Consider the following 24,303-nt stretch of genomic DNA (forward strand, 5'->3'; position numbering starts at 1 on the left):
TGTAGACGCCAACGGAGAAAAGCCCTCAGACTCCTTAGGAAACTTATGAAACCAGAAGAAACTTTTCAAACTCCTGGGCCGAGAGCACTGGGTCCCAGCTCTAAGTCCAAACGGCGACGGCCGCAGAAGCGGGACTCAGGGGGCACCTCCCAGCCCCCCCACCCCCGTCGTCCGGAGTGGACGTTCCACGAGTCACGTCCCGGTGGCGGTGGGCGCGTGCGCAGCCGCGGGGCGCGCAGGGATTTGGCGTCGGTTTTCCTTCGCGTTAGAGATGGGTATAGGGGCTCCTCTTCGAAACGACAGAAGGAAACTCAAGGGGACAAGTAGACTCACGGTGAAGGCAAAACTATAGCTGATTACCGGGGACGATTCCAAAGTTTTGAAGCCGTGCGCTCGGACAGCGTGCGCGTCGTGGGCAATGGCGTGGCGGTTCCGCGAGGGCCGGGTCCCCAGCCAGGGTTTCTTGACAAAAACCTCCCGTGGCTCCCGGGATTGAGTTCTCCTGTTTTGCTTGGCGTTCCAAGCCTTTGTTTGAGACCTTTTGGGCCTCGCCCCCTCTACCCTCCCCGCGAACTCTGAGCGCCAGCCTTGCTCAGACAAACTCTGTCACACCTCCTGGCCTTCGCCCAAGCTGTTTCTTCCTCCTGAAATGCCAGTTCCTTTCCACCCATCTCCTTTATGTTGATTTTTTTGAGCCTCAGCTCACCTTCCTACAGCCTTCCCGGACACGCACTAAAATGAGATGTGTCTTTGGTTTCGTGATTTGGCCTCGGCCTCTGCCTTCAGCCTCACCTCCCTAGCCATTTTGCTCCCAGCTCACGTGTGTGTCTGCATCCTCTCCACGGCTGCTCACCACGACCCACCACCCGACCCCCAACTTACCAAAGCACCAGACTGACAGAGGTTTGAATCTTGGACGGGTGGATGGGCTCTCTGACCCCGGGCCGTGACTTAGCTTCTGAACCTCAGACTAGTGGTCTGTAAAATGGCATAACCTTAGTACCCCATCATTTGGTAGTTGTGAGAACTAAACGAGGTCATGTATGTTAAGCGGAGGGGATTGTACACCGGTAGTCAGGGTCTCAGTTTCCAAACTGAAGGGCCTGCCAGTTGCTATTGGGAAGTGTGCGTTGTGTTATTGCTGGGCAAAGCTAGGCTGGCAGGGCCTGTTTGATGGCTGGGACTCTAGAGCTGTCCCCAAGCTCCCTGCTGGGCCACCTTTCTAAGCAACAGCAGGTGCAACAGAAAATGCGGCACGCCTGAAGCCTATAGTAAGTTTGGCTCCTGCCCCTTTCTGACACAGCGTAGTGGGAGTGCTGATGGTGGTGGTGGTAGGAAGGCAGCTGCAGGTTGTGAGAAGGTGGCCAGTGGGCAAGGTTGTGGTCAGCCAGGGGCTCCCGTTTCAGTTGTGCCTGGGCCATGCTGTGTGAACGCATGGGCAGGGACCCCTTGCCCGCATAATGAGCAATTGGCCTGTGGTGACTCAGGCCCTTCAGAACCCAGCACCCACCCACCTTTAAACTGCCCTCTAACATGGGGGGGGGGCACTGGATTCTGTCCACACACCTGCTTAACAGGGAGGTCACCATCACACAGTCAAGAAAATCCTTCCAGAGACGACTCTGCAGAGACCAGCTTCTCTCACCCAGCCAAGGATGAGGATCACCTCTTCTCTGGGTCTCAACGACCCCTCCCATCCCAGACCCCTCATTGTAAGCTTCCACGTGCTCTTTTCTGATTCTTCTGGAGCCAGGGCCCTCCCTTCTCTGAGCCTCAGTGAGAGACAGCCACCGACTCTGGAACCAGACTGCCTGTGTTCGAATCTTGCCTAGGCCACTTAGTGGTTACCTGCTTCATCTCTGTGGGCCTCAGTTTTCCCATCTATGAAACAGTGATAATAGTACCCACCTCACTGGGGTACTTGAGGGTTAAGTGCATTAGTGTATGTAAAATGCCTGGTGTAAAGTAAAAACTTGGTAAGATTTAGCTTTTTAAAGGAAAATATGTCTTCCCCACCCCCACCCCAGACATGTGTTTGTATCCTGTGTTGGACATAATAATACCCCTTAGGAAATATTTGCTCTAACACCTCTGTCAGTACTTCCCATTTACAAAGAAGGAAGCAGAGGCTCAGAGTGGGCAAGAGACAAAAGGCCACACAGCTAAACAGGAAATGTGGAATTTGAACACAGTCCTCTCTGGCTCCACAGCGAAGATTCTCTTAATAGGCTTGTGGGTTCTGGGCAGCAGGTGGCACCCCCAGGCAGGGGGAGCCAGCAAGGAGAGTATGTGGACACCGGAACTTGCAAAGTCTAGCCACTTGTCCCACACAGGGGATGCAGTGAAGTCCTTCTGGTTACTTTTCGGTGCCCAAATATGATGCCTCCTGCCATACCCATCTGGGACCTCAAGCCTGTACCAGTTGACTGTCGGGTTCCCGGGCCACCTAGACCTATCTACTGTATGGTTCTCACCACACGCTCAACCGGGGACCCTAAGGCTTGGTCCCTTCTGCTCTGGATCTCCCCACACTTACCTGGAGTTCCTTTCTAGGGCCTGGTCTAGGTAGAAGGACCCAGTGTCATACCCCTACAGTGCCTGAGGGACACAGCAGGGTCTGACTCTCCTGTCACCCCTGACTCTCCTCTCTGCCTTGTAGGATTGTGACCTCCTTTTACAAGGGCTTGAATTGGTAGGTCCTGAAATCCCCAAAGCTCTGGTGTTATCCAATGCTATGTATAGCAAACTACCCCCAAAACTTAGCCTTCAGTCACCTTTCCAGCTCAGATCTGCACCCCAGCCAGGGGTGGCTAGAAGGCTCCTCTCGGTTCCATGCGCATTAGCCGGGCTGCTCAACCTCAAGGAGCCACTTCCAAGGGGCCATGTTCACATGGCCCACCTGGATTCTGAAACCCAGAAGGCCTCACCTCTCACCTGGGCAGAGTAATTGCAGCAGGGGTAGCCTGATGGATAACGCACTCTTTCTGGCCCCTTTCCACTTCCCTCACCTCCCAAGTCAGCTACATGTGCTGGACTGGCTTTGGGGAAAGCCAGCCCGACAGTGCTACAAGTAGGACAGCCCCATGGCGTATGAAGGGCTCTTCCTTGACCTTCTCTGTCTCAGGACAGCCTGACTGATCTCCTTGAGATGCCAATTTCTCCCCACCTGTCACCACCACCAGTGTCCACAGCACAGAGTTCCCTGGCTGACACAACAGCAGCCCCCACTTTGGTCTCCCTGGCCCCTACGTTCTCTCTGCTCTGTGGTCCAAATGACCACTTCAAAGTCTGATCTGAGCAGATTACCCCCTCTCCCACTGAAAAACCTTGAAGGCTCCTCATCACTCTTCGGATGAAATCCTAAATCCTTAGCGTAGCCTGCAAGCCTGGCTCCATCCACCCACGCTGGCCTCTTCGGTCTCAAGTCTTCCATGAGTAATGTCCACATGCTGTTCCCTCCCCTCCTCACCTGCCTAAGTCCCACTCACAGACCTTGTCATGGTTTATAGCCATTTCACTGTGAGCAAGTCCCAGGGCTTGGCATTTGCCAAGTACACAGCAGGTGCTTAATAGGTACCAAATGAGTAAATACATTGGTCCTCGGGGCACCATGGCTCCAGCCCTCACATAGCTATCCAGCCTTCTTCTCGCAAGCCTAGTGCTTCTGTCCTCCCCAAGTTCCCCAAAACACCAACATTTTCCATCAACATTTATTTATTCTTTTATCCGTGTAACAAACACTTAAGTGCCCACTCTGTGATAGGCATTGTCCTAGGCTCTGGGGGGATAACAGTAGGGAACGAACACTGTTTTCTCTATTTGGAACGTTCATTCACTTTCCTTCCATCTATTCCTAGCAAACATCTACCCATCCTTCAAAACCCAACACCAATGTTCCCTTCCCTAAGGAAGCCTTTCCCAGACTTCTTCCTCCCCAGACTCTGATGTGAAACTTCTCTCTCCCACCACTATACCCCTCAAACCTTGTGTAAGCCATTCAGCAATGGGGCCCTGGGGTCGAGGCCACCTAATGAGTGTGGAGTTGGGGGACAGGGGTCTGCAGGGAGAAGTAGGGACAGGTCTCTGCTAGAAGCTGTAATCACGGGCAGTGAGTCAGGGGCCCAGCTGGGCCTCCAGTTCCTGCCTCCTCCCTTACACCGCTTTTCCAGCTACTCAGCAACTGCATGGCGGGGGGGAGGGGGGAGGAATGGCTGCCAGGCACATCTTTTATGTGCATAGACATGACCAAGGGTCCCAAATCCCAGCTGACCAGCAGTGCATGGAACACTCAAGGAGGACACGTGAGGGGCTGAGATGTGGGGCTGGGGCAGACTTGAACATCAGACCTGGTGCACCTGAGTGGCTTAGTGGGTTAAGCCTCTGCGCTTGGCTCAGGTCATGATCCCAGGGTCCTGGGATCGAGCCCCTCATCGGACTCTCTGCTGAGCAGGGAACCTGCTTCCCTTCCTCTCTCTCTGCCTGGCTCTCTGCCTACTTGTGATCTCTGTCTGTCAAATAAATAAAATCTTTAAAAAAAAGTCAGACCTGCGGTAAACCAAATTCACAGTCCAGTTTGACTAGGCCATTGGTGTGGGGCTTCTCTGCCATGGGTGTGAGTCGGGGCCAGGCCCATATGGGGTATGTGACTCCAGTCCCCATGGGCCAGCCTTTGGAAGTTCTTCCTGTTATCTGACCCAAGTTTGCACACTGCAATTCCATCCCAGTTGTGGATCTGTCTTCTTGTGTTCCCAGGGACTTAGGTCATTTGTCCTACCCAATCTTGGTCTCCGCATCAAGGGTCTGGCCCCTTCCAGGGGTCACTGGCCCACAGAGGCCCAGTAAGTCCCCTGGGGCCACACAGCAAGCCTTCTGGTAAAGGGCAGCAGGAGGGCTGGGGGCTGGATCAAAGCAGCGTAATCTCACTGGGGGGCAGCGTGAGCCGCTTCTCCCGGGCACTGAGCAGGTTCTCCACGTGCACAGCCACCACCCGACACAGCTCCAGACCCTGCAGGAGAGATGGTGAGAGTCCCGCACCCAGCAACACTTCCCCAGCTCTCACCTTGGGGTGAGGTGTGGTTGGGAGAGTACTGGCAGGTCCCACCCTTGTCCCCACCTCTAGGCTGAAAGGAGTCAGTAAGCAGAAGACCTAGTGCATCTTCCAGCTTTGCTGCACCTGACGCGTATGACCTAGGGCTGGTGACTTCACCTCTCAGAGTCTCAGCGGCCTCATCACTAGGGTCTCAGTTTCCCAGGGCCTGCCTCACAGGGCTGCAGGGAGAATTCCATGTTCCGGATGGGCACGTGAATTCTGTGACGTTTTGTTACATGTAAACTCTTTGCAAGGAAAAAATATTAGTGTAGTAGATGAATGGTCAGCGTCTAGTGATGTGTTGCCATGGTTACCACCTGGCACCCAGGGCCGAGAATAAGCCATGGGCCAGCCTCAGGGCTCCCAGATGGGGTGGGGAGGAGAGGCGGCAGAAAGTGTGGAAAATCCACCTGAGCATGGTTCTCAGACCGCAGGCAGTGGTGGTAGCCCCACAGGGATCTCCAAGGGGCCACGGGAGCTGCTCTGACAGAGGTAGAGAAAGGATGCTGACTGAACGGGATGGTGTGCCAGGCACCATTCTCAAAGCTTCCTGCACCATACCCCTTCTGGTCCACACCATGCCAGCCGATGCCCTAGCCAGCCCTCCCACCCACGTGCCACATGCGAGGCCTCCATGGAGCCGTGGCCCCACTTGACAGATGTGGAAACTGAAGCTCAGTAAGAAGTGGGGGTGCCTTGAGATTTCCTCAAGCAGCCTGTCAGAGGTGGGCGAGGCAGGGACCTAGGTCTATTGGCTGCACTGCCACCATACTCAGTATCACCTCCTCTTGGAAGCCCTCGCTAATTACATCCCAGATAGCTCAGCTACATCGTCCTTAGCACTGATCATGGGGTCTGCTGGAAAGATTCTTTGACTCCGGGCTCGGTGGGGGTAAGGGCTGAGGGGATCCCTACAGCCAGTGCAGAGCCTGCTACATAGAGACGTTCCGTGGTTATGTGCTGAATGAACGCGCCCCACCCCTCAGTCAAACATGCCAGAGGCAGAGGCAGCAGCATAAAAGGGTTGGAGGTCTGCAAGGAAGTGGAAAAGCCAAAAAGGCCCCATCCAACTATCCACGGTACCAACCACTTAGTGAGCATCCACTACATGCCAGGGGCTGTGCTATGGACCCAATGTGGACAAAATAGACACAGCTCAGGCCTCTGGGGGCTGGTGTTCTGGTTGGGGAGACAGACAATATTTAAACAAGTGACAGATCTACATGCCATAGGGAGGTCTGCCCAGGTGAAGACAGTAATACATCCGGGAGGAGAGTCAGGGAAAGCTTCTGGAAAGAGGTGATGCTTGTGCTGCCACCCAAATAGAGAGAAGGAATGAACCAGGGAAGAGCACTGCAGGTAGACGGGACAGTGAGTGCAAAGGGTTTGGGGCAGAGAGGCAAGGGCAAGCTTGGCATCAGGGTGCTGGAAGAGGCCAGGGCTGTGTGCAGAGGGGAGGGGGGTGAGAGCAGAGGCCAGAAAGATAGAGAGAGGAGGCAAGAGGGATGGAAAGGGCCCCTGGGTTAGGACCCGAGTGCCTGTGAGGGTTCTGAGGTAAGTACTGTTGGTATCCAGGGAGATGAGGGGTGAGGGCAGGAGCCAGAAATATGGGGGCTGTCACAGCACTGATGGAGGCCTCAGGGCCAGAAGGGGCGAGGGGTTCAGACTCAGCCATACTTAGACATCCTCCAGAAGAGGGGGCAGCAGAAAAGGAGCCCAGGAAGATATGGAAGGTAAGTTTGCTGTGGTGTGAGCTCAGAAAGGAAGGTTCTGGGAAGCAGGCCAGGCCAGAAAGGAAGGCCAAGACTGGGGGTGAGCTTGGCAGGAGCGGGACTGGAGTGTGGTGGGAAGCAGACCAGGGGGCTTGGTCCTGAGTTGCAGGCTCTGCAAGGGGTACATGGAGGGCTCTGTTGTGTCCCTCAGAGGCAGGGCCAGGGCGACGGGAGTCCCTCCGTCTTGCACTGGGAGGTCAGTCCCTCCAAGGGAGGCCCGGGTGTGGAGGCTGGTCATGGGCCCAGATCTTGAGGGGGTGTGGAAGGCTGGCAGGTGCAGACATGCATGTCCTAGCTCAGGTCCCAGACCTTCCCTGGGCCTCAATCTTCTCTCCCCAGGGATGTGAGACTTTGAAAAGAGTCTAGAGATCAGCCATGCCTTTTAAGAAGCAGCCAAAGTTGCTCCAGATATGGGAAGGTACAGGACAGGAGGACCTCAGTTTCCCTCTGTCACATGGGAACACACCCTTTCCACCCTCAACCCCAGACCTCATCATCCATCTTCCAAGCCTCAGTCCAGGTGAGCTTCCTCAGACTTCCTGTGTCCCTGCCCTCTCACCAACCTTCTGTGGCTCCCTAGTGCCCTCGGAATGCCCCAGAGTCTTATCTTGACATTTAAGGGCTTTTAAGACCTCCCCTAGGACAGCTGTGTCTCCCAAGTTCCCCATCAAACTCTTCAATCTTCTACAAATAACCTGGCCCTTTCCCATGAGCCCACCACTAAGATGCTTAATTGCCAGACTACCCTAATGACCCACAGTTCTGTGCTCAGTTGGGTTAGCTGGGTCAGCTCTGTCCCCAGCACCTGGCTGGATGATCCTGGGGCGGGTATGGCCAGGACCTGACCTACCATGGAGGCAGGCCTGGCAGAGGTCCTGGTGGGTATAACTAATGAGGGAGGGGCTGGGTTGGAGGCTGAGGCCTGGGGCCAGGGTTGGGCCCACCTGCTCTAGCTGCAGCTGCATGGTGCGCTGGGTGGCCACATCCCCCAGCACGATCTCCACATATGGGTAGCTGGAGCTGGCTGTGGGTCTCTGGGTTCGAGTTGACTGGATCTCTTTCAGGGGGAACTTCACCATCAGCTCCTGGAGGGAGAGGGGAGGAGACAGGCCAGTGGGTGGGACAGTCTCACCCACCCTTACCTCTCCCCTGCAGATCAGATCAGCAGGAGGCAGGACCCCCCCCGCAACCCCCGGAGCAGGAGTGCCAGTTCCCCAGCAACTTGCTGTGTGACATGAAGCAAGTCACTTTACCTCTCTGGACTTCGGTTTCCTCCCCTGTGAAACTGATTCTACAAATAGGACGCACCCATCTCCATGGTGCTGGGCTCTGTTCTGAATGCTTGGGATCCCAGAGTGCGGTAGAAACCAGCGGTGCCCTGACCTTCCCACCCAAGCTGCCTCTTAAGTCGGCCCCTCTCTGCCTGGAGCTTTCTTTCCGCCCCCAGAAGCAAACCCTGTGCCCATGCATAGAAAGCCAGGGCAATGGGAGTTAATGCCATGATTAGTGACAGGGGGTGACAAGGTGCCTAGACACCCCAGCTCCCTCACCCCCAGAACATCCTGCCAGGGGTGTGTCCCAGACTGTCTCAAGCCCCGCCCCCTCCCCCTCCCCACTGAGCGCCAGTTCCCACTGGCTGCTCACACAACCTTCCAGAAGGTGTGTTCCCAAGGTGCGTGAGCCTGTCCCTTCCTGGTCTCACTTCCTCATTCCAGCATCTCCTAGATCACCTCCAATAAAGTCCTAAAGCCCCGTCCCTCAGACTGCGACTATATTTGGAGACAAGGCCTTGAAAGAGGGAACTAAGTTGAAATGAGACCATCGGGGTGGGTGGGCGTAGTTCAAATCCATCCCGAGTCCTTAGGAGAAGAGGGAACTTGAATGTGAGGAAGACACCAAGGATGTGCACTCTGAGGAAAGTCCATGTGAGGACCCAGGGAGCCGGCGGCCATCTATACAGGCCAAGGAGAGAGGCCTCAGGGGAAACGAACCCCACCAGGTCCTTGCTCTCTGGCTTGGGGCCTCCAGACCCTCGAGAAATCAGAGTCTGTGGCTGCTCAGGCAGGCGGAGCAGACCCATGTGCTAGATGTGAGCGCCCACCATGCTAACATTCAGGACAGCCCGAGGGCTGGGTTCTGCTATCATACCCATGTTCCGGATGGGCATGTGAGGCTCAGAGCGGGCCTGCGGTGTGTTGGGGCTGGCTTCCACCGCTGCCCAGCTCAGTGTCCCCCACCCCAGGGAGTACGCTCGGAGGACAGGGGGTAGGTGCCAGGCTCAGGCCACTCACGTGGGTCTCAGTGCTGAGGAAGTTGAGGCCATTCTGGTTGACAGCGAGGATGCAGGGGGCTGGCACCGTGGCATTGCTGCAGCTCTGGATGAAGAAGAAGGAGGAGCCGAACATGGGTAGGGCGCTGATGAGACCTAGGGAGGGGAGAGGGGGTGGTCGGTCAGCCTGCTGCCTGTGTCCTCCCTCCGCTGTGTCCAGCATCTGTGTCCTCACCCCAAGGCTCCTCCTCCTCTCCAGCCCCCCCTGCATCTGCCCACAGCCACCCAGAGCCTCAGTGGTGTCTTGGTGAACTTCTTGGAAAGGTGTTTTCTCCAGGCAGCTGCTCAGCTCTGCTAACACTGAAAATGCCTTTGTGCAAAGAAAAAGGTGCCTCCCTCCCCTGCCTCTAGAACCCCTTCCGTAGTGGGGTGCCCTTCACTTATCCACCCCAGCTGCAGACTTTTACCCAGAAACTGGGCCCGGGCCTGGTGGGGGCTGAGCGCCTGTGTCTGCTGTCGGTGCTGGCCCAGCAGGCCGAGCCAGGCAGAGCCGGCCAGGGAGCGGTAGAGCTGGGCTGGGATGTAGTCCTGAATCTCTCGCCTGTGTGTGGAAGGAAGGATGGTCCTGAGCACCCGGCATCATAGGCTCCTCACGCCCTGCATGCAGTCTCCGCCATCCTCGCTGCCAGGCAGGTGTTAGGCCAAAGGGATATGATCTTTGCACTTCCCTAGACGGCTCAGTGCTGCCTGTCCAATGGGCTCACTCGGTGCCCCGGTCCACGGCAGGCACTCCATGACCGTGGCCGCTACCAGTAGGGTCCCTGCATGAGGAAGCAGGGATGGAGGCTCTGAGAAGTTCCCTGACTGGCCCCGGGTGACACGGTGACTGAGTGAACTGTGGGGCTGAGACTTGAACCCAAGGTGGGTTAGTCCTTTGTAGCCCCGCTCCCCAAGGGGAAGCCCAGGCCATGAGGGTGAGATGCACTAGGGTGGGGGAAATATGGGGGCAGGGAGCAAAGCGACCACCAGCAGTGGGTCAGAGCATGGAGCAGAGAAGTGTGGGGCTCCAGGCTGAACCCGTTGCGCCAACAGACCCTACACTTCTGTCCCTTCTGTTTGGATCCTGGTTCTCCCACCTATTAGCTGGGTAAGCTTCGGTAAGCCCTGTAACCTCTGTGGGCCTTAGTTTCCTTGTTTGTAAGGGGGAAAATAAAGATTAGCTGAGATGTTAAGTACCTTCCAAAAAGTAAAACTCAGTGATTTATTTTCGCCCAATATTGGGATTATAGCTGTCCATCCTTCCTTTTTTCTTAAAATTAGAACATAAAAAGAGCCTTATATTCGGAGATCTTACCTTATTATGAGTTCCTGGAAATACATAGAGCATACCTATGTTATCTTATTATTATTCATACCACGGCTTCTCAGGGTGTGGCTGAGGGCCTAGGAGGTCAAAGCCATTTCCCTGATAATATCTGAAGAGCTAAGATGTTAGTTGGACTTTTCCCCCTTGGGTTCTTTTACAAGTGGAACTTGCCGGAGACCCCATGACCTGTGAGGTCCCAGTTCACCCACCCACAGAAGCACACCTGAGAACCCAGCTGTGTTCCATTACGCCAGTTGGTAAGGAGATGTGCAAAATGTAAACCAGTGCTACTCTCCTCACTAGATCTTTTTGGGGAAGCACAGTTGGTTTTTAGAAGTTGTTTGCATTAGCACGTAACGTTAATTTCTACTGCTTGAGTTACAAATGCTTCTCACATGTTTTTAGAACTACAATTATTATATGGTTATTTATATTAATGTGTAATACATTATCCTTATTTTTCAAACCATACATATTTTAAGGCGGTTCTCAATTTCAGTTTCCAGTACAGTAAGTATGACCCACATAAACAAAAGCTCCTTGGGGTCCTATGTTTAAGAGAGTAAAAATGTTCTGAGGCCGAAAGTCTTAGGATGACCAATGTATCGCCTCCTTGGGGAACTCAGTTTAAAGGCTGCCTGACACCCAGGATTTATTTAAGGGATCTCCTATCATGGGGGGTTGGGGTTGGGGTTGCAGTACTGCAGTGAATGTTTCTGCCCCAGGGCCAGAACCGCTCTCCACTTCCCAGCCAGCTTGGCAGACAGTGGTGCAGGAGCAGAGCGCAGGGACCTGGGAGGGCCAGCTTGGTGGTGGTGAGGTGGGGGGCTGACAGGTGGCAGGTGCTTACACGCTGGGCAGGTGGGAGTGGCCCTTGGCCCGGTGCTGTAGCAAGGCCAGCTTGGACACCTGCTGCAGCTGTTGCTCGCTGGGCTGGCCGGCTGGCACGCTGCTGAAGAGGCCCTTCTGGTAGTCGGGCAGGACCTGCAGGTTGAGAATTCCAATGAGGGGCTGTAGGTCACCCTGCACTCACCTGTTCCTCAGAGGAACACGTGAACACATGTGATTGCAATAATTCCAGTCCCGCTTGCTTCTGGGCTGGGGGGGACCGGCTACCCTTCTGGGCTCTGGGGAATGATGAGACGTACAAGAAGGTGAGTGGGGGGGGCCATAGCCCGGAAGCCCACATGGGAGTCCCCACAGTGGCGGGAGAAGAGTGTCCTGGACATCCGCATTGCGGCATTTGGGAACTGGCCGGGGTTTCTGAAAACAGAGTCTGCACCAGAGTCACTATAGCCGGGAAGGTCTCAGGTGCCAAGGCTGTGGAGTCCAACTTCACATAGGCAAGCGTAGAAGATTCCAGAGCCCATGTGCTGACCTGGTTGTAGTGCATGGTCACAAAGAGCTCATTCTCAAACTTGAGGGGCTGATCCCAGAGCACACGCCGGAACCACAGCATGTAGCCCCCATCCACCGGCTCCATCTCTGAAGCCACATCTAGGATGTACGCACTGCGGCTGAGTGGACACACGTGCTGGCCTGTGGAGAGATGGGGGCAGCTGCAGAGCAGACATGCAGAGCCCGGGCAGGGCCCCTCCCTGCTCCAGGACATGGGGTCCTCCCTGAAGGGGAGCATGTGTATGGAACACAGTGCCCCGTGCCTGTGGAATGCTGATCAGCAGAGGTGGGAATAATTCCAATCCAAGCTTCCAAGCTATAGCCCACCTAGGTCTCGGAAAGTGCCTCGGGTCATGCCTCAAGGAACCCCAGCCCCTTTCCGGAGGAGGCTGGGGACTCGGAGAAGTACCACAGGCCCCAGGGCTTGAGACCCATGAATGCCTTCCTACAGAACTCCTTCAGGGGAGACCCCCTTGCCTGGAATGGCTCCTGGAATGGGTGGGGGGTGGGGAAGATGGGGGCCTGGCAATGTGGGGGGGAGCTCTGAGTCTTTGAGGGAGCGTTAAGCTCTTCCTTCTCACATGGACTTTTCTGCTGCCCATCCCAGGTCTTCAGTAACATTTTACCAAAGAGGAGGTATGGCGTGATGATAAAGTCCAGACTCTTGAGGCTAGAGTGCCCAGGTTCAAATCTCCATGGTGTGACCTTCAGGAAACCCCTTAACCTCCACTGAACAATGGACCCCCTCCAGGAGTTTTTATAATTAAAATGCTTTGAACTGTGCCTGGAACACCGTATCTGGTCCATACATTTCTGTTATGAGGACAATTTTGTTACCACCATCCCCTGCCCCCTGTGTTAGCTGGACTCAGGCGGACAGGGCCGAGGACACACAGTTCAGAACCCACCCGGCAGCCACAAGTGTTAGGGGCAGGAGGCTGGCACCAAGCCCAGGGTGGCGGGAGGTAAGACCACAGTCCAGAGTGGGCAGCAGACAGAAGGGGCTTAGGGCCGTGTGAGAAGGGCTGGGGGAGACCGCTGCTACTGCCTGAGAGACAGGAAGCAATGCATGTGTGGCGGGCTCCAGAAGCCAGGGTCCACTCAAGGAAACGTCCCAGGATGTGAGCTCCTTGAAGGCAGGGCCCATGGGCTCCCGCCAAGCAGGCCACTGTCCTCCATGAACTTCCAGTCTGGTAGGCAAAACCAACATCCAGAGCTGGGGTGCTCGGCGCACAGAAGAGTTCTTAGGCATTGCAGCCCGGACTACCCAGAAGAAGTGGCATCTGACCTGGGACTTAAGGGCTGGGCCCAGCGTCCCCAGTCCCCCTGGCCCCTCACCTCGGTTGGTGACGACAAAGATGACGTACTCGCTGAAGGCCTCCGGGCGGGTCAGAGCCATCTCGGCACAGATCTCCTCCACCACATCCAGGGCCACCTGGAGGGAGGGAAGGGTGAAGCCAGACCAGCTGAGCTGACCCCTGTCCTCCCGGTGGCCCAGGCCCTGCAAGGCCAAGCACAGAGTTCCTCAGGCCCTCTGCAGGGCCGTGAAGGATCCTCTGAGAAACGGCCTCATGCAGGAAGAAGCACAGCTTCTGGAATTCAAATTCTTTCTTGGCAGTATGACCCTTTACCTCTTGGAGACTTAGTCTGCTTCCTTGAGATGTAAGTCCTGCCCTGCGGGACTCAGCACCCTAGGGCACCCCACCACCACCACCCTCCTGCCCCTGCCTGCCAGAAACATTCCCTCACGTACGGAGCATGTTTTGATTTTGAGGTGGCGTTCAAGGCCTCCAGGGAGAAGAAAGAGCTGCCTCTTGGAACTGCGGCCCGCCTGGAATAGAGAGGAGGAGACGAGAGAGGCCGTGTACTGGGATGTGGGCCAGCCATTGTCCCCGGCCACGAAAGTGCCCAAGCCAAGGGGCTCTGGACTGGCGAGGGCTGAGTGCCCACAGCGTCTCTGAGCTGGGCTCCTGTTTCCCCCCTGTTCCTCCTGACCCCACCTGACACTCACCAACATGGCCCGAAGCTCCATACTGCTGGGGAGCTCCACACGGCCACCAGAGCGCAAGGTTTTCTGAAGATTCTGCTCACATGCCTTGGCAATCCCTGCAGAGACAGAGTCAAGGCCTTGCCCAGGGTAGGCAGTGCAAGAAAGAGGCTCTTCCGGCCACCAGCACCAGCCTACTGGTTTCTTTCCAAAATCTACAGGGTATCTACTCCCCAACGTGGTGGTAGCTGAGGAAACAGTCCGGAGAGGGGCAGGAATTTGCCCAAAGACAAGAGCTGCATTCGAACTCATGGCCCATGTGGTTAAAGCCTTTTGTCTAGCCCACAGTCCCCCAGCTACCTATGGGCCTTGGAAACAGCCTTCACCTCCACTGTTGCCCCGGGGGTATGTTCCCCTGTCAGCTGGGACCCCCTTGCCAACTCCCCTCCCTCACCCAGAGTTGGGTGCAGAAGATGCCACCCTTTGTTTCTTTGGGAATGTTAACCGAATGAAAGAGGAGGACTCGGCGGAGGGCGGACAAAGAGGTCTGCTATCTCCTTCATGACTGCTATGATGACCTTTTTCTTTTCTTTTTTTTTAATACTTTTTTTTAAATATTTTTTTTCTTTTTTAATTTATTTGTCAGAGAGAGAGCAAGCGAGCACAGATGGAGTGGCAGGCAGAGGCAGAGAGAGAAGCAGGCTCCTTGCCGAACAAGGAACCTGATGTGGGACTTGATCCCAGGATGCTGGGATCATGACCTGAGCCAAAGGCAGCCACTCAACCAACTGAGCCACCCAGGCGTCCCTGATGACCTTTTTCCTAAGGGGAACCCAGGGGTTGCTCTGGAAACAAGGGTAGGGGTGAGGCTGAGGACAAGCCCCTTTCCTCCAGTCTCCAAGGGAGGAAAGGCTGAGACCCTGCCACCAGCTGGGTCTCACCCCTGCACAGACCCACTCAAGACTCTTGGGGATTCTCAATGGCCAAGAGAGAAGTGGGGCCTTACCCAGCACTCCAGGCCCTCGCTACCCCCTTCCTTTTCCTGCATGCCTCACAGTGCCACCTCCAGGCCTTTGCTCCTGCCACTTGGCCCACCTAGAAATCCCTTCCGTGTGCTCACTACCCAGGGTTGCCACTCACTGGCCCCTCACCTTGGAAGGGCAGGCCTGGAGTCCGGCTCACGTCCTGGAGGAAGCGAACGAGGTGTGGCTGGAGGACCGTGGAGCAGCTGTGGTAGGCAGCCACGATGTATAGTAACCTCCAGCCTCGCTGGCAGCTGTCCCTATGGGGAAACGCATACAGGACCACATCACAGCTGGCCGCAGCCCTGGAGGGCCATGCTGGGAGACTCCAGGGATGGGGCTGGATGTCTCTGGCTCTCAGACAGCTTGTTGGCTGACGGTGCTCCCCAGCCAGGGAGAGAGGGCGGGGGCCCCAGAGCCATGTAGAAAGTACATTGTGCTTGGGAAGACAAGGTGGGAGACAGGGAAAGAAGGAGATGAGGCCCTTGACAGGACAAGCCAGACATGCACAAAACAAACAAACAAACAAACAAAAAAACCAAAATAAAAAAACCCACAAGTATTCTCTGGGTATAATCTCTCTGGGGAGGCTCCTGGGTGGAGGGCCTTGAAGGAAGGCAAGAAGAACCTGCTGGGGCTGGGCACAAGGGATGGCAGGGAGGGCCAGGGGGTGGGAAGGGGCAGGAGGATATGCTGAGTGCTTCTAAAAGTCCTGGGGGTGGAGTAGAGAGCCAGTGGGGGAGGTAGACCAGATGGGGACAGGAGGGTAGATCTGGTGATAGCAAGAGCGTCCCATGCTGGCCACTTGCTCTGTGCCAGTCCCATGTAAGACACATTCACCTTCCCACTGCCCCGCAGGCAAGGTTTCATTTCTGGGGCCAGCTGGGGCCTGTGGCCAACACTTGGGCTTCCTTTAAGAAAGCACCCACTCCTCCCCAGTTCACAATGGTTTGATGACAGACATGGGAGCCAGGTCTGGCCTAGAACTAGAACACTGTAGCTGCCTGGCCACAGTGATTGGTTTAGGGATGGTTTGTTGATCTTGGTCTGGCCAATCAGAGTTCAACCTTCCTTTGGATCCAGTGACTGATTGAGGGACAAAAATCTGACCCAGTTCTAGCCAGTCAAAGCTCCATATCCTCCAGCCATTGTGGTTGGTTCAGGGATGGGCATGGGACTAACTGAAGCCAAAAAGACTAGATTGGGGAATTTTTGCTAAAAACTTGGGTCAATCTGGCTTTCCCTAAGAATACTAGACTGGCAAATGTCTTCTCAGAACTGGTATCTTGCCAGTGGATGGGAGATATTACTAAAGAACGCTAACAACATGGAGAGCAGCAGGGCTAGAATGTAGAGAAAGCCTGTTCCCAATGACACCTGGATCCAGCCATGCCTGAAGCCATATTTGGGCTTTTCAGTCCAATCCTCTTTTGGTTAAACCATCTTGAACTGGGTTTCTGTCACTTGCAACCAAGATCCTGGATTTATCACATGATCAATGCCATTTTACAGACGAGGAAAATGAGGCTGAGAGAGCAGCAGCAGCTTGCCTCAGACCAAGCAATTCCAAACATGTGTACTCTAACCATTGGGTGAGGAAGAGGATGAGGGGAAGAGAATTAGGAGGGAAGACCTGGGTAGGGGGTGAGAGTCTAAACTGGTTACTCCTGGAGCAAGGACGCAGCGTGGGAATAGGGGACAGAGGGAAAGGCCCAGCTCACTCACGGCTTGGTGCTGGTGTTGTCCGTGATCTGCTTCACAACTTGGCAGTAACATTCGTCCCGCATGACTTCATGGTCCCCACACAGCTGAAGGTGGGCAGGCCATTACATGGCAAGGCCAGGCCAGGGCCCATGCCACACCCCAGACACAAAAGAACAGGGTGTGTGCTTGGAGAAAGGCCTGGTGTCCTTTCCCCAGCCCCCTCCCCACCTGCAGGATGCACTCCTCTTTGGGCTTCCCCTCTGCCCAAAGTCTTGCAACTTTGGGTAACAGATAGGGAAACTGAGCCACACAAGCCGGAAAGGGAGCATCTGGCGAAGTCTGCTGGACTGACCTTCAGGAGGGTGTAAAGCACGTCCAGTTCACTTTGGCCTTTCAGTGGAGCATCGCCCATGAACCTCATAACAGCTATAAGAAAGACTTGCCCCACTGAGGCCAGCAGACACCTAGCTGCCTGCTCTACCCCCATGGCACCCCAAGGTTGGGTCCGTCCCCAGGAGGCAGCTGGGGGCTTAATGGGGCCCCAAGTCTGAGTTGAGGGGAGGGGGAAGACTCAAGACCAGAGGGGTGGGATAGGCAGGGTCATGGGGTGCTGGATCCCAGCTGGTCCCGGGGGCCTGGCCACGGTTCCATCCCACCCACACACCTAGGAACATGTCAGTGGCCATCTTGTTGAGGCTGCTGTCGCTGAGCTCGATAAGAGATTCCTGAAGCGGGGTCTGTAAGGGGAGGAAGGGAGCTGTGTCAGGGCCAGGGGGTGCCTCCCGTCTCATGACGGAAGAGTCCACATCACAGAAGAGGTGCCAGGCTTGCTCTGCAATGGGGACAGATCCTGCCCCTGGGAGGAATCAGGTGGCTGGGGTGCTGAGAGCTGGGAGGGGGCCCACTGAGGACAAGGCTGTTTTCCCGAGGGGCCTGGAAGGGGGAATCTTGCCATCACCATTTTACAGATGGGGAAACAGGCCTGGGGCTGGATACCTTGGTGAAGCAGAGCATGTCTTCCAAGGTTCTGGATTCCCGGCCTTCCTTGGATTTGAGCCTGAGGCCATCCCTGCAACAGGAGATAGGTTGCAGGGATGGCGCTGCTGACTAGCATCGCCTCTGAGCCTCTGGCGACATCCCCTTCCTACCCAGAATGTTCTCCACCCCACGTCAGTTGGCCAGGCAGGAAGGCTCCCAGAAGCAGAGGCTGCAGGCGGACCTCACATCTGGCGGGGTTTCTCATCCCCCCCCATCACAAGTGGGTGCCCCCACGTGGATGGCTGTAAGAAGCCCCAGAAGGATCTTCCTCAGAGTGGGGATAAAGGATGAGGCCACCACTCACTGGGGTTTCCTCTGAGGGTCTCGGAAATACTTCTGGGCAAACTCAAGCATCGAGTACGGGGGGAGAGTCGGGCCATCCTCCGCACCATCAGGGCAGCCAGCCCTGACCGGGGGTCCCTGCAGGAGGGCCAGAGCTAAGAGGTCCTGGCCTGCCACACGGGGTCACATTCATAGCTGCCACACCCAACTCCAGGCTGACTCTGTCCTGAGCCTCTCAGGCTACCCCTAACCTCCACCCATCGAAACCCACCCCCATTCAGTAGTCCTGGCGCCCTTCTCCTGGCCCCACTTTCCACAGGCCCAGCTGACCTCACCCCCTGCTGCACCTGGCCATGCCCCCCATCTGAGTACAGGGTTAGCTTCCCCAGCTGCCTGGTTGTGGCTGACCTTGTCCTTCACTCCTTAGTTTTACCTCACCCCACCCCTTGCTAGCTCCATTCCACACACCCAACCCCGCCTCATTTGCCGGCCCCACCCCTACTGGCCCCCAGGCTGGTCCTGCTCCAGGGGCCTCATCACAATCCTTTTGCTGACCCCCACCACCCCAACCCCATTTGGCCATACCTCCAGCCCTCTCAGGTCCCATCCCCTAGGTCACACATCTGGCTAGCCCTACCAGTTTCTCCTATCCTGGAACTGGTCACACTCTTGGCTGACCTTGCTCCCCTCTGCCTCCACTATCAGGCTGAGCAACCCCTGCGTTCCAGCCCCATGGCCAGCCCAGCAGGTCTCACCTCCCTCCTGCGGCCCACCTCCCATGCAGCGGCTGTGGAGGCCACGGCAGCAGCCACAGCTGCAGCCCGGCCCCTGCCTGGCTCAGCTGGCAACTGTAGGAAGTCGGGGGCGGCCGCGGGCTGCACCAGCTCCGAAGGGAAGCGGCCCACACGCCCGTGGATGGTCCCGAACCTCCAGCCTAGGGGCCAGGTAAGGGGTCTGAGACAAACAGAAGGGTCTTGTCTTGGGATTAAGGGGCCCCTGAAGGGGTAATCGAGCTCCTTCCTGCCCTTGGCCCAGGGTCTGTGAGGGAGCCCTACCGGGAGCCTATCTACAGATGCGGACACGGGGACAGGGAAGACATTCCCTCAGTGGAGGTGGACGAGAAGACATGGTGCTTGTAGACCCTCGGGCAGAGAGAGACCCAGGCCACATACAGGGGAACACTAACACTTGCAGAGACCCCTCAGCCTGACATGAAGACAGAGGGCTGGGCTAGGGGGCTGCCAGGAGGACAGACAGACGGCTGGGCTAGGGGGCTGCCAGGAGGACCGCTCTGGGGCAGGAGAAACCCCACTGAGCCTGTGTAGTGCCAGCTCATGAAGCCAGTTAGGGTTTCCAGGTTTGGGAGCCAGGGAGGCTAGACGGGGAGGGGGCAGAAATCTGGGGGTATCCACCAAAGTCGGGGCCTCTGCGCCGTAGTTCCTCCAGGTACACCACCTTCTTGCGGACAACACAGCCGGCACTGTACCCTGGGGGTCAAGCTGATGTCAGCACAGGCCAGGAGGCCCCTGGCCCGGCCTCCCCCTCCAGTACCCAGCATCTCTGACCCGTTCGGGGAGGCTCCAGGGGCTGCAGGTGGATGATGTCGCCCTTGTGGAAGGCCAGCAGCGCTGGGTCTTCGGGCAGGAAGTTTCTCACCGCGACCACATAGTCCGAGCCCTGGGAGGAGGGCCCGGGAGAGGGGCTGTGGTCCCACCACCCACCCCCCCGGAAGCCTGGGGCCATGCCCTGGCTCCTCTCTCCCACAGGTATTCCTCCCTGATTCCTGGGCAACATTCTGAACATTCCGTGGGTGCAAGAGTGAAGGATGCTGTGTGAGTCAAAGGGGTTCCTACAAATGTGAAGGGCTGGAGCTGAGAGTCTGAGGGACACTGGGTGGCCGTCAGGACGTGTACAGGCCTTACCCATCCCACCCCCCCAAAGCTGCCCCACTGAGGCCAGCTGCTGGGCCTGAGGCTGCCTGGTGGGGAGGAAGGGAGGCTGCGGAGGCTGAGGTGGGTACTTGCCCTGGGGCTCGGGGTGGGGCTGGGGTGACACCTGTGATGAGGGCATTAGGAAAGGCTTTGAGGGAGCTGGCAAAAGTGGGAACAGGTGTCCCAGACACGGCCTATGCAAAGGTCCGAAAGATGCCAGATGTCTGTGGACACGGGCACGCACACATACCCACACACACACACTCACACCCATGCCTCCCAGGCCGGGCAGCAGGCACGTCCATGATGCAGAAGAGCCCTGTTCTCTGCCCCCAGGCCCTTCAGGAAAGGGCATCTGTAGGAGGACCCTGACCTTCTTCAGCTCCAGGATGAAGTCGTCCACCAGGGTCTTGACCTGGTGAGCTCGGGCTGAGAAGAGAATGACCTTCTCACTGGCCAGGTTGAACTCCAGCATGTTCTGGGAGGGGATGGTCACAAAGAGGATATCCGCAAAGCTGGAGGACGGGGAGAGTCATGAAGGCAGGGCTCCTTGGCCGGAGGATGCCGTCCTCCCTTCCCATCCTGGTCCTTCTGTTCCTGCCCTGTATGGTTTCCAAAGCCCAGTCCCACCCCAGCCCCCTGCCCCCTGCCACCACGGGACCTGGGAGCCTGCCTAGCCTCCCCACCCCATCCTGCCTGTGGCTCCAGCTCATTTCTTAGCCCCTGTGAACTCACACTCCAGCCCTCACTACACTTTGCCTTGCTCTGTTTGTTTCTTTCTCTCTCTCTCTCTCTCTCTCTCTTTTTAAAAAGATTTTATTTGAGAGAGAGAACGTGCACACAAGTTGGGGGGTCTAGTGGCAGAGGGAGAAGGAGAGACAAGTTTCCTGCTGTGCAGAGAGCCCCATGCAGGGCTCTATCCCAGGATCCTGAGATCATGGCCTGAGCGGAAGGCAGAGGCTTATCCACTTAACTGACTGAGCCACTCAGGTGCCCCTGTTTGTTTGTTTCTTAATCCAGCCTTCTAGGTCTTGCCCACAGAAACGCCTCTCTTTCACCCACTGACCAAATTCTCTGCATCTTTCAAAGCAAGGAGCTTTCACACAACCAGCGAGCGAGGCTCTGTCTCTGGGCTTGTGTGACAGAGGACAAAAGGGGCTGCTGGCAGAGGAGGGGTCCGCAGACTCCGTGATGTCTTATGCTGGAGCACCCTTGCCCTTCCCGGCTGTTCACAACACAGACACCCACACTGCACAGTGAGCTCTGGGAGGGCAGGTCTGGGGTGTAGGCTAAGAGGCAGGACAGGGTGGCGGGCTGCTAGCATCATCCACGTCCTGGTTTTGTGAGTTGAGACAAGCCACTTCTGTCACAGAGCCTCAGTTGCCCTGTCTGTAAAATGGACTTGGCCCAGAGCCTGGCACATCACAGGCAGCTGGCAGTTGGCTGGGGCAAGAGTCTGGGAGGAGAAGCTGCTGTTGGTCCACGCCCACCTCCAGCCAGCCCCATTCTCACCCGCCTGTCCCCAGGTCACCTGTACGTGCGCAGGACCTGCAGCTGCCCGCCAGCCTCCCGGCTGCCCTTGACCATGCGCAGGAGTTTGATGCCTGTGTGGGACACGGCTAGGATTTGCACGCCAGTGCCCACGCTGCCCTGGGTGGGGATGAGGGACACGTGAGTCTTCTAGTCTTCTCCCTGAAGCCCCTGGGTGAGTGGGGGCCAGCAGGGGGCTCGCACCGTGGCGGGGAAGAGGCGGGAGAAGTAGACCTCCCAGCTGTCACGTGCGGTGCTGACCACTGCCCGCTTCACGCTCTCCGTTGCCAGGGGCCGCTGTGTGTCCAGCTGGTTCTGGGCTAAGGGATGCCAGGTCAGGTCAGAATCCTCCCTCCCCTGCCAGCCCACATTGCAGGGAGGGAGGCTGACACCTGGCAAGAAGATACTGGAATTGTGTTCTCAGTGTCTACAAGGGGAACCAAGATCCACGGACAGACAGGATGGCTGGGGACACATGGTGTGTTAGGCAAATCTGAACTCAGCCTGACACCTGGCCAGGGAAGATGCCAGAAACAGAGCCAAGGGAGCTGTCCAGGAGGCAATCAGGGCTGGGTTCGTCATCCCCAATCTCCCTGTGGAAGGGGCTAGCCTGACTCTAGCTGGATGCCCCATCCGTATCCTTTCCTGTCTCCCATGGTACCAAACAAGGCCTTCATCTTCAGTCTCTCATCCTCAGAGATGCGCAGGCAGGCCTCGGACAGCGTGTCATGGAGGATCTGTGGGAATGAACCCCAATGCAGGTGGCTGGTGAGACTCCCCCAGCTGGGAACCCAGGCTGGACTGTTCTAGTGGGAGTAGGAATGCGGAGGTTTCTACTTATGTGGCAGTGGGGTCATCTGTGTGAATCAGATCCCAGTTACAGAGGCCCCTCTCCTTCCTCCTCTCTTCCTGCCCTTGGGCTGTAGCTTCCTCCTGTACTTACCGGGGCTGAGATTTGATTTCTGAATACCTTCCCGCTCAACCCAATACAAATCAGGTGTATCTGGTTAAATCCAAATTGTGGGCTTACTGACCTTGACAGTGGAGGTGGGAAATTCAGTAGAACAACTTCCCATCCTTGCTGTGGTCAAGGACCCCATATCCAAGAGTACAGAAATGAAATCTGCAGACAGCTAGTCTATGTACCCATTGCCCTGGTGAGTACACTGAGGCAGAAAGGGACGAGAAGACCTCACCTGCCGGAACAAGAGGTCTAGCTGCACAGGATGGCTGTAGCTGTCCTTGGGGTAAAACACCTGTGGGATTGGGGCTCCAGTGAGGCCCTTGGGACAGTCCCCTCGCTTTGCTTCCCACCGGGCCCCATCCCCTAAATACAACGGGCTCCATCCTCTGGCTCTGACTCCGCCCCCTTACATGGACCACGTTCTTGTGCCCCACCCCCAGCTCCGCCCCTCCTCCCTGTCCCCTGCAGGGGAGAGGGCTTCCCCCCCCATGCAGCCCCTCCCTTGGCTTCAACAGTGTCAAGTACCTCTTTGCGCAAGAAGATCCGCCAGGGGGCGTCCTGGTAGCCGTAGAAGTTGGGGTTCACTAGGCGGTGCAGCCGCGTCTGCCGGGGTTCCTCAGGGGGCTCCAGAGACCGCGACGGCGGCACTGGGGAGCACAGTGAGTCGGGTAGGCATGAGTCAGAGACACAGGGCCGATGAGGGAAGGGACTGGGGGCGACCTCTTGTCAGGTAAGGGACCAGGGCTAAGAGGTTTCCCACACCCCTGACAGTGGACACACCAGTCATGAGGGCACAGGAACAATCATAACAGCTCAGCTCTGGCTCAGTCTTTCATTTGATGCATATACAGAGCACCTAGTGTATGAAGCCGGTCTGTGCTAGAGGCTGGGTGTGAACAGTAGAGACAAAACCCATGTCCTTGTGTTGACAGTCTTGTGTTAGGTGTTGATGGAACAGCAAGAAATAACAAAGGTCTCAGTTCTAGGAGCTGGGATGGAAATAAATCTTGTGTATTTAGGAGAAAGTCTAGGGGCTTGTCTGTGAGGGTCCTTCAGTCTCTGTGACCTGGCATACCTCTCTGAGATGACACTTGGCCAAGACCCGAATGAGGAGATGGGCCAGGCATGCAAAGATCTTCTGGGGAAGAACATTCTAGGTATAGCAAGTGCAAAGGCACTGGGGTAGGAGTGGACTTGCTGTGTTCCAGGAACAGAGTGTACCAAAGGGAGAGTGGGAGGGGATGAGGTTATAGAGGTGGGCAGATTGTGCAGGGTCTCATAGGCCATAGTGAAAAGTCTGGAGTTCATTCTAGAAATCATGGGAGAGTTCTTGGCAGAGACATGATGTGAGCTTTTAAAACATGTTTTAAAAGATTGTATTTATTTATTTCAAAGACAGAGATAGGCAGAGAGGCAGGCAGAGAGAGGGAAGCAGGCTCCCTGCTGAGCAGAGAGCCCAATGCGGGGCTTGATCCCAGGACCCTGGGATCAAGACCCGAAGGCAGAGGCTTTAACCCACTGAGCCACCCAGGTGCCCCAACATGATGTAAGCTTTTAAGATATACTGTGGTTGCCATGAGGCAGAGAACATAGAGATTAGGGTTCCAATTATGAGTCTAGGGGGGCTGAGTTTATATTCCTGGTCTGACCCTTTGAACCGTGTGATCTTGGACAAGTCACGTAACCTCTCTGTGTCTGTTTTCTCATCTGTAACATAGAGACCGGAACAGTATTTCCTTGAAGGATTTGAGTGGGGATTTACTGAGGCCAGAGCAGGTCTAGCCTGAAATCAGTGTTACATAAGTGCTGATATACTTACATGAATCTGCACAGAGTAGGTCCACAAGGGCTCAGGGACACAAACACACATGCCACGGACATGAAGACTGGGACTCCCCTGTGCTCACACAGGCTTATACCCTTGGACCCTCATGCCCCTCTCTCCCTTCTT

The 24,303-nt window shown here is 56.2% G+C and overlaps 1 protein-coding gene across 1 annotated transcript in view; it reads right to left on the minus strand.

Moving 5' to 3' along the window:
* Window positions 1-2,577: 2,577 nt before the first annotated feature.
* MYO15A (myosin XVA) overlaps window positions 2,578-24,303 on the minus strand; it is a 50,578-nt gene continuing 28,852 nt past the window's right edge. The window contains exons 42-65 of the mRNA XM_059380588.1: window positions 22,878-22,999; window positions 22,585-22,644; window positions 22,050-22,125; window positions 21,593-21,708; window positions 21,390-21,508; window positions 20,232-20,373; window positions 19,493-19,604; window positions 19,340-19,414; window positions 18,683-18,861; window positions 17,950-18,065; window positions 17,604-17,676; window positions 17,272-17,344; window positions 16,960-17,033; window positions 16,629-16,711; window positions 15,033-15,163; window positions 13,906-14,000; window positions 13,648-13,725; window positions 13,233-13,329; window positions 11,875-12,035; window positions 11,347-11,480; window positions 9,598-9,731; window positions 9,153-9,286; window positions 7,806-7,946; window positions 2,578-5,005 (exon numbers count right to left, since the gene is read on the minus strand). Of these exons, the coding sequence (XP_059236571.1) occupies window positions 4,904-5,005; window positions 7,806-7,946; window positions 9,153-9,286; window positions 9,598-9,731; window positions 11,347-11,480; window positions 11,875-12,035; window positions 13,233-13,329; window positions 13,648-13,725; window positions 13,906-14,000; window positions 15,033-15,163; window positions 16,629-16,711; window positions 16,960-17,033; window positions 17,272-17,344; window positions 17,604-17,676; window positions 17,950-18,065; window positions 18,683-18,861; window positions 19,340-19,414; window positions 19,493-19,604; window positions 20,232-20,373; window positions 21,390-21,508; window positions 21,593-21,708; window positions 22,050-22,125; window positions 22,585-22,644; window positions 22,878-22,999 (2,627 nt within the window). The 3' untranslated portion in view covers window positions 2,578-4,903. The remainder of the gene's footprint in view (window positions 5,006-7,805; window positions 7,947-9,152; window positions 9,287-9,597; window positions 9,732-11,346; window positions 11,481-11,874; window positions 12,036-13,232; window positions 13,330-13,647; window positions 13,726-13,905; window positions 14,001-15,032; window positions 15,164-16,628; window positions 16,712-16,959; window positions 17,034-17,271; window positions 17,345-17,603; window positions 17,677-17,949; window positions 18,066-18,682; window positions 18,862-19,339; window positions 19,415-19,492; window positions 19,605-20,231; window positions 20,374-21,389; window positions 21,509-21,592; window positions 21,709-22,049; window positions 22,126-22,584; window positions 22,645-22,877; window positions 23,000-24,303) is intronic.

This window comes from Mustela nigripes, chromosome 16, assembly GCF_022355385.1.
Source record: "Mustela nigripes isolate SB6536 chromosome 16, MUSNIG.SB6536, whole genome shotgun sequence".
Taxonomy (NCBI): domain Eukaryota; kingdom Metazoa; phylum Chordata; class Mammalia; order Carnivora; family Mustelidae; genus Mustela; species Mustela nigripes.